Source organism: Gouania willdenowi, chromosome 1 (assembly GCF_900634775.1).
Source record: "Gouania willdenowi chromosome 1, fGouWil2.1, whole genome shotgun sequence".
NCBI classification, from domain to species: Eukaryota; Metazoa; Chordata; class Actinopteri; order Blenniiformes; family Gobiesocidae; genus Gouania; species Gouania willdenowi.
In genome coordinates this window covers 14,528,154-14,542,028 of record NC_041044.1, presented here as the reverse complement: position 1 = coordinate 14,542,028, position 13,875 = coordinate 14,528,154, and the positions used below count along the sequence as shown (strand labels likewise).

At 35.8% G+C, this 13,875-nt stretch overlaps 1 protein-coding gene across 1 annotated transcript; it reads right to left on the bottom strand.

The window, feature by feature from the left end:
• Positions 1 to 762: 762 nt before the first annotated feature.
• abcg2b (ATP-binding cassette, sub-family G (WHITE), member 2b) lies at positions 763 to 13,113 on the bottom strand. Its single transcript, XM_028446834.1, has 15 exons — positions 12,901 to 13,113; positions 9,610 to 9,669; positions 9,407 to 9,524; positions 9,075 to 9,230; positions 8,185 to 8,342; positions 7,897 to 8,048; positions 7,208 to 7,300; positions 6,706 to 6,857; positions 6,364 to 6,515; positions 5,267 to 5,356; positions 3,408 to 3,532; positions 3,014 to 3,168; positions 2,832 to 2,921; positions 2,664 to 2,716; positions 763 to 1,380 (listed from the first exon to the last, which is right to left on the bottom strand). The coding sequence occupies exons 1-15, from the start codon at positions 13,041 to 13,043 to the stop codon at positions 1,233 to 1,235; spliced, it is 1,845 nt and encodes a 614-aa protein (XP_028302635.1). The 5' UTR covers positions 13,044 to 13,113; the 3' UTR covers positions 763 to 1,232.
• Between the last annotated feature and the right edge of the window lie 762 nt (positions 13,114 to 13,875).

Sequence of the window (13,875 nt, the reverse complement as noted above, 5' to 3'; positions counted from 1 at the left end):
AAGAGGAAACCCATTTCACACTGACTCTCACGCCTGAGGTGGTCGTGCTACTACAGCGGAGAAACAGTGAGAGACATCAACGTTCAGCCTCCAGTAACCCTGGAACTGGACCTAGTGCTTCAGGAAGTGTCACAGATACCAGACGGAGGAGAGAAAATGCTTCGAAAAGGCAACAACCGGCAACGCAAAGAACTGCAACACCGAGCAACAGAGCTGTTGCTAAACACAAGAATGTTGAAGTGGGAGACATAAGCTCGATTGTGAAAATCTCCCTCCTCAATGAACATCATCGGTATGATGATGTGGAGTATGAAGAAGAGAACTATGGTTTGGATGAGCGAGTTGTTCTAAAATGTACTGAGTGGCTCCGTGGGCTGGAACACACTCCGTGACTGTTGGAAAAAGTCTGAATAAAGGTTTTTAAAGATAAATGCTCATGATGGGTTTTTAGATGTCAATTATGACAAGGCGCTCATTCTTTACAAGTTGGTTAATTTAATGTGTACAAATGCTACAAAGTAGATCTGACATGTTCTAACTGGCTTAATAGTCTCTTTGGTAGATTTAAAGTGAACTTTTTTTTAAGTCACGTCTAAAGACTTCACCTGCAAAACAAGTGGAAACACTAAACTGAATGTAAGTTTTAATGCTTCTGTGGAAGTTGAAGAAAAAAAACATTAAATCTTATTTTTTTTTGATGCTTTATTAATTGCATAGCTCTACTAAACAGCAGAAACAACTTCTCACAATGGTATGAAAACTGTAATAATGTTCAATTAAAATATGAAAGTGTAAAATACGAGGATTTGTTTCTGTTTACATGAGTTGTTGAACAAAATACAGCCATTCCCTGCATAACAACGAACATTTAAAACATTTCACCTTTTTTTTCTTTTCTGAACACAACTTTACAATAGAAACTACACGGTGTATATTTCCTTTACCGTGGCTTATAAGGTTTTACTAATTGTAAGTAGCTTTGTACAGACTTAGATGTTGGCTCAAGGGTTCAACCTTCCCCTCGTGCACAGGCTAAGTGTACTTAGCAGCTTATCTTCATGGGAAGCAAATGGGACAACACGTGTGTTTATTAACCTATGAGTTTACAGCTAAAATTCAAATGACATTCAACTAAGAACAGTAGAAATACTTTTCATTTAGCGCAAATATGCAAAAAATGTATAAAAATAAGACAGTGGGCAACTAAACGAGTAGAAACATTTGGATGGCAGTTATTTAAAGCGGTTGATTCGCCGAAGCTGTACGTAGGCCAGGAACATGCAGACAAATATGATTCCCAGTAAAGCCACCACATTCTGCCAGAAGCCCCACACGGAGAAGTCGATATCCTGGCTCAATAGGAACAGCTCTCCGGGAATACTAAAGCAAAGAAAGGTTCATGAGTGTCTGCTAAATATGTTCTTTTATTTTAATTCAATTGTATAATATCCATACACCTGTGAACTCTCTGCAGTTTACCAGTTTAAATAGTCTGCAATCCTGTTCAGAAACTATTTTATTGGTGAAATGGTCCTTCCATCTTGAACGTAGTCAAACTGTAAATGGACGTGATTTATATAGTGCTTTATCCCTACAGGTTGAGAGGTTCTCAACTGGTCTCACCTACATTTTGCCACGAACATTAAATCGTGACCCACTTTTTTTAGAATTCAACCAAAAAAAATTTGTTTTTCAAAAATAGCTGTTGAAAACACATATATAACCTTTTTTTTTTTAAACATAAATCTGTATATTTTCCTGTGCAACATGCATTTCACAGCATGTCTGTCAAAAGAAAAGTTTCTTTCAAAATAAAATACAAGTCCAACATGAGAGACATTAAGCATTTATTTAATTTTGACCAGCTGTCCGCGACCCACCCAGTACAGGTTCGCGACCCACTTTTGTGTCCCGACCCACCAGTTGAGAACCCCTGCTTTACAATATCAACTCATTTATCCATTCACCCATTCATGCTCGCATTTACACAGCTGCCATGCACGGCGCTCGTCAACCACTGGCAGCAACTTGGGGTTCAGTGTCTTGCCCAAGGACACTTCGACACATAGACACGTATAGACTGGGATCGAACCCCCAACCTCTCGATCAGATGACGACCCGCTCTGCCACCTGAACCATGATCTTCCCCACTATATAGTTTCAAACCATCTCTGTTTAGACAGCCCTCACATCTGAGCGTGTTATTGAAAAGAAAGGGCAAGTGTTCATGAACAACACTTCCCCAGTTTGTTTCGGTGGTGGCTGGAGGCGCAGCTGTGCACAGACTGGCACCCATGCTTCTGTCACACTCCTTTAGAGCAGCTGTTGCTAAAGTTGTTTGCATCCACCACCAGTACGCTCGAACTGTGGTGTGAAATAATACTGGTAAGGGAAAGGGCTTTGGGAATCACAATGGTATCAGAAGGCCAGTCCTGTTTATAAAAACAGTTCCTCAAATTCTAATTTTGGGAGTAAAACTAACACTACTCAAGAGATAAAGGAGTAGCCTAGAGAAAAAAGAGCTATTTCTAACCTTTGTGAAAGAGTTAACTGTGGAACAATCATTTAAAGTTAGTATAGGTGTGCTAGATGTATTTGGAAATCATTTCAGTGATGAATACACACTGTGGGTCGTCTAGTAGCCACTTGGGTACCACACTTACACTGTAGTGTTGCTGTAGAATAATTGTCCTTTCATTTCATTTATAAAAGTAGCCTGAAAAAGACAAAAGGTCAGGTTTAACAACATTGTTCTTAATGAATGTGGAATGAAATAAATAAATCTGCCCATTGCACCACTGTGTCCCATTATGTCCATCAGTATATCTTACATGCAGTCCATATTTGAATATACTGATCCATTTCAGCCAAGACAGCCAACTCAACATGGAGTTAAGGTTGACAAGAAAACCACCAAAGACCTGAAATAAGAAGACATCAAGTGAAGCGTAAGATCCTGTATATTGGGTTAATTGTGAAAAACACTGTGTGTGTGAGTGCTGTGATCTCTCACCATCATAAAAACAAAGGGAAGAGCAATGAGGATATTTGCCATTGCAAATGAAGAAACACTTGCGGAGACAAGGAAAGCCAAACCCACTCCTGCCAGACTGACCAAAGACATGATCAGAGCAAAGGAGAAAAAAGCTTCAACGGCAGGTTTCAAACCTGAAAAAAGAACCAAAAGCATGTGAACAAGAAGAAGAGTAATAGCAGCTTGCATAAGGAAATGATTTCGATGAGTTGAGCAGCTTCAATCCAAATTGTATTCATGAAATCTAGAACATTCCTGTGAGGCCTGAGCAGAGAGGTTTGTGCTATTCTCCTATTTACTAAATAATTGACTACTACGACAATGAATCAAACAAGACTGACATTAGCAGCCTTTTGTGTTTGTCTGTGTGTACCCATCATGTAGTAGGCGATGGCTGAAAAGACGAAGATAGGAATGATGCGGTTGGGAATGAGATCGGCAAAGATCTTGGACAGAAAGTAGACTGAAGTGCGGTAATATCCACTGGAGTTTTCATGACTGCAAAAAGAGTAGAAACAGGTTAAAGAAACAATGACATACAAAGGAACAAGTGCCCAGATAGAACACATACGTCTCGCCGATGTCGGCCTCAGATCGGGCATCAGCATTCTACTCCTAATGCATCATTTTGTGTGTTTTTTCCTCCCAAAATGGTGATACCACACGTGTAAAACTGTAAAATATCACTACCATGAAGCTGTTTTTGTGCTGTGGCTCATTTGGCTATGCTGCTGAAAATACATTTATGATCATGTCTCTCTTTATTATGTCAACACATAATAAGCTATTTAGTGGTAGTCTATTGTTTTTGTTGTTGTTGTTGTGATATTGCCATATTCCTATCAGATTTAAGTAAATACTCGACTATAGATATGGAGATATTTATACTAATTGAATGATCCGAGCTAAATAAAGGTTAATATAATGTAGAGAGGCCGCGCTGAGCAACTTTAATCCATCGTCCAAACATTGGCCAAACGGCGATGTCTCAGCGACGTCTGCCCAATGAGCAAACGCTCTCCATAACACGTCTCGCTGATGCAACTTCAGTCATCACGTTGACGTCGGCGAGATGTATGTGTGCTATCAGGGTGGCAGTTAATTGGTTCGTGACAGTGGAAGTAATGTCACCTAAAGTTTGTCTTTTCAAGAATGGAAACTTTAAATGTGTGTAAAGTGTATAATAATGACAAAACGGAGGAGAATAAATTCAGTATTTATTTGCATAATGTCTACTGGTTGCCTTTAATGTCATATATGTCATATACAGCTCATTATTTAGTCAAAGTTGATTTCACTATTATAGAACGCAGAATGAAAAAAAAAAAGACCCCACCAAATATTTCAGTTAATCTGTTCTAATTTCTGTATGTTTTAAATTAATAATAATCTAGTGTTTATGATAGAAAAGGCATTGCATATTTTCTTGTGCTTAAAACTCTGTCAACAGCAGAGATGAACAACTTTTATCACAGAAGAAAATGTGATCGTCTGATCCGGGGGGGCACAAAATAAAATATTGACCGAATCAGAAACATTAACGTAGAAATTAACAAATGTTTTTGTGTGTGAGTCATCCATCAATAAAAAATAAAAAATAAAAAATAAAAAAATAAAAAAATGTCTATTTCATTGAGAAAAAGAAATAAAGACAAAAATCGAAATAAAAAAAAGAATGAAATGATTCCAGTTATATATAATAAAAAAAAATTCTAAAAAAAAATGGTGGGGGAGGGGTGGTGGTTAGGGGGATGGGCTGCACCTCCCCTTATATTTGTGATTTTCATAATATTCTTTCTCACCTATGACTCTTTTCTTTGTTTTCATCAGTATTGATGGCTGGCTGAAACGTTTGGGTGGCATCACTGATTATTCATCTTCTTACTGCCAATATCAGACTTTTCAGTGGTTCAGGAGGTGATTTATCCCGCAGATGAGAGAATCTGAGGTGTGTGCTCGGTGGCACGTGAGATGAACTCTCACAAGACTTCCGGCGATATTTAGCAAATGGCCGCCAAAATAGCGTAACAAAACTTCCTGTTGAAAACTTTGATTTTTTCAGTGCGAAATGGGTACGGAATCATTGATAAACATGTTTAAGAGTAGAAGGCGAGAGGACATTTAAAAAAAAAAAAAAAAATAAAAAATATATATATATATACTGTGTGTGTATATATATATATATATATAAAATAAAAATAGAGTGGCTTCTAGACATCCCTGAATACTTACATAAAGATTGCTCTTTCATTGATAAAAAGCTCTACAGCAGAAAGATTCCCAAACACCATGTTGATTATGAGAAAGAAAAATGCTCCACTTCTGTCAGAGAGAGAGATTAACATTCATTAAATATTCACAGCATTAATATGAGGGACTGAACACTTCAAAATGCAGTGCATTTTTACATTCTTATGGAGAGGCAATAATGATCATAATAATAATAGGCAATATCTGAGTTTTTTTTTTGCTTTTTTTATGTATATATATATATATATATATATATATATATATATATATATATATATACACACATTTGCCCTATCTTCACAAAACAAAAGGAATTTCTCATCAATTTCAGTCTGTAGAAGCGCTTCATCTAGTTTTTATCGGGTGATCAAAGATCAAAATAACATCATGTTTTGTTCTTTTACTCTGTATTAATTGCATTTAGACTTGAGTAGTTTACAGAAATATATGTTTGACATGAAAACTAAAACAAAGGTTTCTAAAGATGATATACATTCAAACAAAAGGTTTATGATATATGACTCATAATAATATGACTTATAAGTGGTACCTTGGAACTCAAAGTGAGCTTCAACTTCATTACCCCCTTTAGTAGGTCACAGATATTTTTAGAGAGGGTAACAAACAATTTTTAGATTTGGAAGCTAAGGGATTTATTTAAACAGTGCTTTCTATTCACAACTCAAACAGTAGGTGGTGACAATTCCTTTACTAATGTTTTGGTTTTTTCATTTAAAAAAATAAATATGATTTTAAAGCCATCTTTGTTCCAAATATATAATCATCTAAAAGTAAGGAGAAAAACTACAACTCAAGATACATAGATTTTTAGCACATTTTTATGTTGCAATACTGTGAAATTTAGTGTTTTTCATGGTTCAAAATGCACAATCCTGCAGAAAGAGTATTTATATTGTAACAAATAATAATAATAATGATTATTATATTTAATGTCTCTACTGGGTTGTGATTTGTGTGACAGCTAGTTATATTGGCTGGTCTCAAAATGGTCAAATATGAGTAATTTCTTTCTTATACTTTTAATTTTTTTAACAGTAAACGCTTCAGGTTGTGTGTACCTGTTCTGTAAGGCCTCAGGCAGCGTGAGCGGCATCTGGTAATAAATGAGTCCCACCAAAAGTGCAAAGAAGATGTTGAGGGCCAACTGTGCATAAGATGTCTGAGGGTTTCGGAGTGTGTTTGTCACTGTTCTGCCACACACCACACGCATCTGCCACACAAACACACACGTGAGCTTATCAATGTTACGTTGTTTATGACGGTGTCAAACTGAGTTCACTCATAAAACTGCACGTCATGACATCAGGCATGTCAGACTCTGTTAATGATTGAGTGCATTCATCATCGCATTGGGTTTTATGCAGTGTATCAAATCTTCTTTTGAGTTCAGATTAGCTGACCTGATAAAAGAAAGACGTGGGATAGTCGACAGCTTTCTTTTTGTTTCTGAGCCCTTCAGCAATGCTCTGATTTACTGGGTCCAGCTCCTCAATCACATTTTGGTATAAGTGGGACTGCTGATACTTCACTGCCAGCACGTTTTTACCCTCCACTGAGGAAGAAGAGAAGAGTCATATCAGAGCCTCGTGTTACAGACAGATAAGAGCAGATTTTTTTTTTTTTTAAAGAAGATACACCAGCATACTAGTTTTTATTCATTCATTCATTCATTTATTTATTTATTTATTTATTTAGCATACCAGAAACAAAACAAGACATCCATAAAGGAGAGTTCGACACAGTATAGACCAGTGTTTTTTTTAAAGGGTCCTTTTAACATATGAGGTAGTTTTGTCCATCTCAGCAGTCGAATGTGTGATTCTAAAGCTTCTTGTTTGTTTGTTATGAACCTCTATGGATCCATTTGTGATACAGTATTGTCATTTTTATAATATTACATACCTGCTGCATCTGAGACCAGAGGTGACTTAGCTTCTCCATTTGTGATGTCCATAAAGAAGTCAGCAGGATTGTTGAAAGCTTCGATCTGGTAACCTGCAACAACACAGACAGTTTGTTCCTTTATATGTTCTCCAGACCAGTGGTTCTCAACCTTTTTAGAGTCATTTTGATATCGCAAATGTCTGGTGACCCCAGAGACTTTTTTTTTCTACATTTAGTTTATTTTATCTTGTTTATTAGTTTATTATTACTTGTGTCACTTTAGATATTTTTATGCTGCATTATATTTTAACTAGATTCACATTTGACAAACTTTAAGTATAGAACACAGTGTTTTTACCAACGACTAGACATTTCAGGTGACCCTATTTTAATTCCAGGCCACCCCACATGAGGTCACGACCCTAAGATTGAGAAACGCTGCTCTAGAGAAATTAGAAAACATTTGACAAAGAAACTAAAAAAAGAAAACTTGGGAAAAGCTTCAACAAATACAGTATGTTGTCCAAATTAGTGAGCTTACAAAATGTTGTACTTTATGAGTGCAAGTACAACAATTATACATTTGTATTATTTTTGCTTTAACTGGCTAATGGGACAAGTTAACTTCATGTACAGATTCAGTTCTTTAACTTTTTTTTTTTCTTTAAATAAAAATCGATTCAACAATAGCAACCCATATTACACACCCAAGGCTGTAAAGTAATCCAGTGCATGGGCTGATGATCCTGCATACACCACCTCGCCTTTATGCATCAGCGTTAAGTGATCAAACTGTTTGAAGATGGAGTAGCGTGGTTGGTGAATGGAGAAGATTACCGTCTTGCCTCGTCTGGACAACCTGAACACATATAGATGTTGAGACAAGTATGTGGAAACAAATAATTCGCACCAACTCTGCTCGATGAAATCAAACCATTAATCATGTAGAAATGTGTGTTCAAGTGATGTACAGATAAATATACATTGTATCGTACCTGTGTAGCAGACTGATGATGCAGTTGGCAGTATTCGAGTCCAGGCCAGTGGTGGGCTCATCCAGAAACAACAACGATGGAGAGGTGATGAGTTCCATCCCAATGCTGCATCTCTTCCGCTCCCCACCGGATACGCCACGCAGAAACTCAGTGCCTATCTGAAATGCCCAAAGCACACATAACATGTTTATAATGGATGGATGGATGGATGGATGAATAGAATGGCGAATCGATGGAAGAATGTTAATGTTGTGTGAATGGATAGATGAATAGATACTGTAGGTGGATGAATGGATGGATGGGTGGATGGATGGATGGATGGATGTTAAGGTTAGCTAAATGGATGAATGGATAGATGAATAGATTGATGGATGGATGTCAATGTTGGGTGGATGGATGAATGGATAGATGATAGATGAATAGATGGATGGAAGGAAGGATGGATATATTGGTGGATTGATGGATGAATGTTAATGTTGGGTGAATGGACAGATTAATAGATTGGAGGATTGATGGATGGATTGATGGATGGATGGATGTTAAGGTTAGCTAAATAGATGAATGAATAGATGAATAGATTGGTGGATTGATGAATGATAGATGAATAGATGGATTGATGGATAGAAGGATGGATGCTAATGTTGGGTGAATGGACAGATTAATAGATTAGAGGATTGATGATGGATGGATAGATGGATGGATGAATAGATTGGTGGAATGATAGATGGATGGATGGATGGATGGATGAAAACATGGATAAATGGGTAAATTAAAATGAATGTTGGATGTGTGCGTGTTGAGTATATTCCTCTCCTATTGCTTCCAGCTATGATGTGTGTACACTACAGTACACTAGGGTTTGTATATGTGATAGAGCTCTGAGCACTGACCTTAGTGTCTGCACAGTCACTGAGGCCCAGGTCTTGTATAATGGAATGAACTCTGTGGTGTTTATCCAAAGGTGAGTGATGTTCGGGGTCGAGTCTCAGGTTGGCGCTGAACAAAAGATTCTCCTTCACCGTCAGGGTGCCCATTAATATATCATCCTGAACACACACACCCCAATATTAAACAGAACGAATACCACCGATGTCATCTAATTACAACAAGTTATTTGTAACAAAAGACTGGATATTTATTCTGAAGCTAAAGCTTGAGCTTACATCTGGGAGACAGTAGGAGTGAATGCAGGAAATATTATGGTATGTGTGTGTTTTTCTACCTGGATCACATAGGCAGAGTTCAGCCTGAGGTCTGATGTAACGTGTTCACCGTCCACCAGGACGTGTCCTTGACGAAGTCCAGCTGGGTCTTTTCTCCCTGCGATCACATCCAGGAGTCTGATGACAGAGTGAGCCTGAGTTCAGCTGCTTTCTTTAGATTAGTTTGAGTTTGCGTTAAATAATATGTAAGCGTGTCTCTTACGATGTTTTACCACTACCGGTGGCCCCCATGATTGCATTCATCCCAGGCCTCATGACACCACTGCAGAAGACAAAGCATATAAACATTTGAAATCCTTCAAAATGCTCAAAGCAACACGTTTCATTTGATTTTTCTTTTACAAAATGCATTATTCATTTTCAGAGGTGAAAGTAATGCATCACAAATACTCACATTACAGTAACTGAGTTGCTTTTATGGGTACTTGTACTTTTTGAGTACATTTCCAAATCAGAAATTTCACTTGTAGTTTAAGTACATTTTAAAAGAAGTAAAGTAATTCATTACAGTTGTGCACCAAACGTATTTATTTTGAATTGAATTAATTAGTGTATTTTATTTAAAAAATAATTGTACATTTTGACAAACCTTTTATTTTATTCAGATGCCTTTGTGGAAAATAAATTAAGTTCCACTTGTGCAACATTTGGTCTCTTCCTTTTAAAGTTTATACATGAGATGTTTACTGTTGGCAAGGGAACCATGGCAAGATTTATTACCAAAAATAAATGTTGGGGTGAAAGTAACTAGTTTGATTACTATTTAGTTTAGCTACTTTTTACTTGTACTTGAGAACTTTATGCATGACTTACTTATACTTGTAATTTCAATCAAGTAACAATACAGGATACAGTATATCAGTTCTCTTTACAACTCTGTTTATTTTACATAATTACATACTCTTAGATTTTCAAAAGTGATAATGACATGATTTTAGGTTTTTTTCATGATCCCATTGCGCGTTATATTCTATTTGATTAACACAAAGACATTTTATTGGTCTGATTTAAAACCAAAGCCTCTTTAAATAAAATGAAATAAAATTCATATCCTTGATTACAGATTATATTAGTATAAACCCTTAACCTAAATTCCTATATTTTTGGGGGATTATACCATCTAATACAAAGAAAAAATCATTTCAATGCAACCAATATAGAAAGTGTAGAATGTGCACCATGGACCCAAAATTAGTATTTTCTTCGCAAACCTTAAAATTTGAGCTTTTTATAAAAAAAATCTTCAGCTTTTGACAGATTCCCCAAATGGTCCATGAAAAGATTCAATATCACAAGATCTGTATGTGATAACTATGTTTGTTCAGATTATAAAACATGATGATAATTTTTTGCCTTATTTCTACACTTAGCCCATATTTAATTGTACTTAAATAATGTAAACACAAACTTAAACAAATGATCTAAGTGTGTGTGATTACTGTATAATGTTGAGTGCATTCTACTAATTTGTTGACACAGTCGAGACCGTTAATAACTTTAAGTTGAATGGCTTTACAGTAAATTACTGAAATTGAGTTGTGACCACTCCTCTCTTTTTTTTAACTTGCCACATTCTGTGTGGACGGTCGAACACTGAACTCATGATTTCGAGCTGCACAGAACTCGTGATAATGAGATGAAGCCTTACGAGGCATCACATTTGAGCCAATTTATTCTAGGTGTCAGTGATAAAATCCTTTTTTTCTAATTGTGAATCTATTTGTGTACATTTTTCCAAAGTACTTCCCGTTAAATCAACTTATAAATGTAATAAAATGATAATAATAAGTTTAATAACTCTACACAATATTTGAAATTGCACATGATTCTAAGTTAAATCCACTTGGCATTGAGTGAGTGAGTTGTTCTTAAATCGTTGAAGGGGTTGGAATTGTTTTTTTAAGTTAGGTGTACTCAAGTTTTAATTACACATTACTAACATTTTTAGGGGAACCGGTTTGCTCAATTATTTTAATGGGGTGGTATTGTAAAAAAAATCACTTTATAATGGTTTTGCTACAGTGATATACATCCCTTTAGTCTTATTCAGAGGGCCAAAGTTGAAAAGGTTCTGTTTCCTCCTTCCCTTGTTATTCCACATTTTGTAAAAAGTCAGCTCCAAACGGGCGAGTTGGAATTAAGCATAAGTATCTGTTTACATTTGTTTTATGCAGTTTATATGAAGATTGATATCTTAATATCACCCTGTGTCTACTCTAGATCATTAGATTAATTGAAACCATTTAATCTTGTTTTCCTGATATTTTCCGCTTTTAGCATTTTTGCTCTCAATATGTCTGTGTAACAAAATGATATGAAATACGCAGATTTTTGAGCAGAGACAGAGTGAAGAACACAGGCAGGGTAATGCCAATAAAGATATCATACTCCTAAATGTTATGCACAAGAAGATAATCTGTCACAGGGCCAAACGTTGAGAAAAGCAATCATTAAGAAACTTTAATCAGCTAACATACATGTTCTTTATCTGTGTGTGTTCCATACAACATACCACAATGTCTGAGTGGGAACAATTGTAGCAGGAGTAGATATGAGTTTCTCACTCTCAACACTAACTAGGGTGTTCCGATTCAATATTGATATCGGATATTGGTCCGATATTCAGCCTGAAAACAAATATCGGATTCAAATTTCCGATTTATTTATTATTTCATTTATTCAACTGTTGAATACTGTAGATATTATGTTGAAGGTTAAAATGTATGTAACCAATTGGTTAATAATAAATGGGTCAGTTTTCTCATACCTTCTGTTGCTGACTATTGTTCTCTGTTTGATTAACATCACTTGATCAAGCCTTTTCTATCATTCCACACTACAAAATATATATTTTTTTTTGTTTAAAAAAGAAAAGAAAAAAAAGTAATTAAAGTATGTATGATTCATGCTGATGTCGTATCGGATCAATATCAGTATATCGGCCGATACGCAAGGCTGCAATATCGGTACCATACGGAAATGAAAAAGTTGTATCGGGACATCCCTAACACTAACCAAAAACCAGTGAAATCTGTATGGTGATATTTGTTGATTTATGATCAAATTTGAACCTAAAATAAAACATTTATGTATTAATCACCAAAGTTTTCAAAAGAATCTGTAAACGTTTTGCCATTTAATTTGTTTAAATGTTGCGTTTGGCCAACTACTATTTTAGCTGTAAACTAGTGGGAAAACGTGCTAGATTTATTCTGCTATCTATATATATCAACACATACTGAATGTCATGGTTTAAATGAAATCCTAATAAAAGTGGAGATTTCTGGGAGAAAAACATAAATATCTTGTAAACATGTCTTGAGGAACAAAAAGCACAAATCCAAACTTTGCTTGCACATGTCGAATGTAGTTCAATACAGTATTTATTCGTTATTATCAGTTAAATCATTTACCGTATAGTTGTTTGTGTATTTCTAAGCAGATGTTTATTCCTTGTATGGTCATATGTTTAATGGAATTATAATGTTCTTACCTTACATCTTTGAGGATGTGTTTTTCCGATACCTTGCGACAGAACCTGGTCTCGTTGACGCAGTAATGCAAGTTACTAAATGTCACAATGGGCCCTCGTTCCTGGAAATACTCTTCAATGCAAATCTCCTCCTGCTTTGACATCGTAATAGGATGGACAAACAGAGCGAGAGGAATGGACTGGGAAGAAGACAAGGCTCCAGTCTGACAAGTGTGCGAGTCTGGTATACAAACTCATTGGCCTTTGAGTTTTATAGAATACTCACATATGACCTTTGCACCCCTTCATTGCCTAAGTGTCAGACTTGTGGCTTAAAAGGGTATAGTGCATGTTGTGTTGTACCTTTTCCTTTCAAATCTCATCTGCTGCAATAAATAGGCTCTTTAAGCCTATAGAAGATGGTCACTATTGAGCTGAAATTAACATTTGTTGGTATTTGTAATAAGGGTGTAAGAAAAAATTAGATTCCGCAATATATTGAGATATTTCACCGCACGATTATTATATCATTCCAAAAAATGTCCAAATCAATTTTTTCAATCATGTTTTTTTATTGAAATTTTTTTTTACGGAAATTGCGCTAACATGTGCATACGACGTAAACGCCTGATCACTAGGTGTCAGTGAACCACATCAGACCTTGTTAAACTAATTCATCAATAGGGGTGGGTACCTCACAATATGCGGTACAAAGCTCACAATAACGATTGTCTCACGATATGACGATACTGCGATCATCGATATATTGGTCAGAAACCAATCTCCGATGATCTATGACATAACAAGAAAAAAAAAATTAAGTGAAAAAATACAATTTTTATTTTATATCTCTGAAAGACAATACATTTAAAAAGTGTCCTATGAACAGTGACACTATTTTAGTGCAACATTTCTGTAAATAAGTGTCAACATACCAATGTAAACGAATAAGTATCTCTAATAGTGCTTTCTGTAAACAATAAATATGGTCTTTCT

What these genes read in the sequence shown, in the direction of transcription:
- abcg2b (XM_028446834.1), bottom strand. Translation starts at nt 13,043, where the DNA reads ATGTCAAAGCAGGAGGAGATTTGCATTGAAGAGTATTTCCAGGAACGA. An exon ending in GGATTACTTTACAGCCTTGG is followed by an intron (nt 7,301 to 7,896) that starts GTGTGTAATATG and finishes GTGTTGTTGCAG; the next exon opens with GTTACCAGATCGAAGCTTTC. An exon ending in CCACGTCTTTCTTTTATCAG is followed by an intron (nt 6,516 to 6,705) that starts GTCAGCTAATCT and finishes TTTGTGTGGCAG; the next exon opens with ATGCGTGTGGTGTGTGGCAG.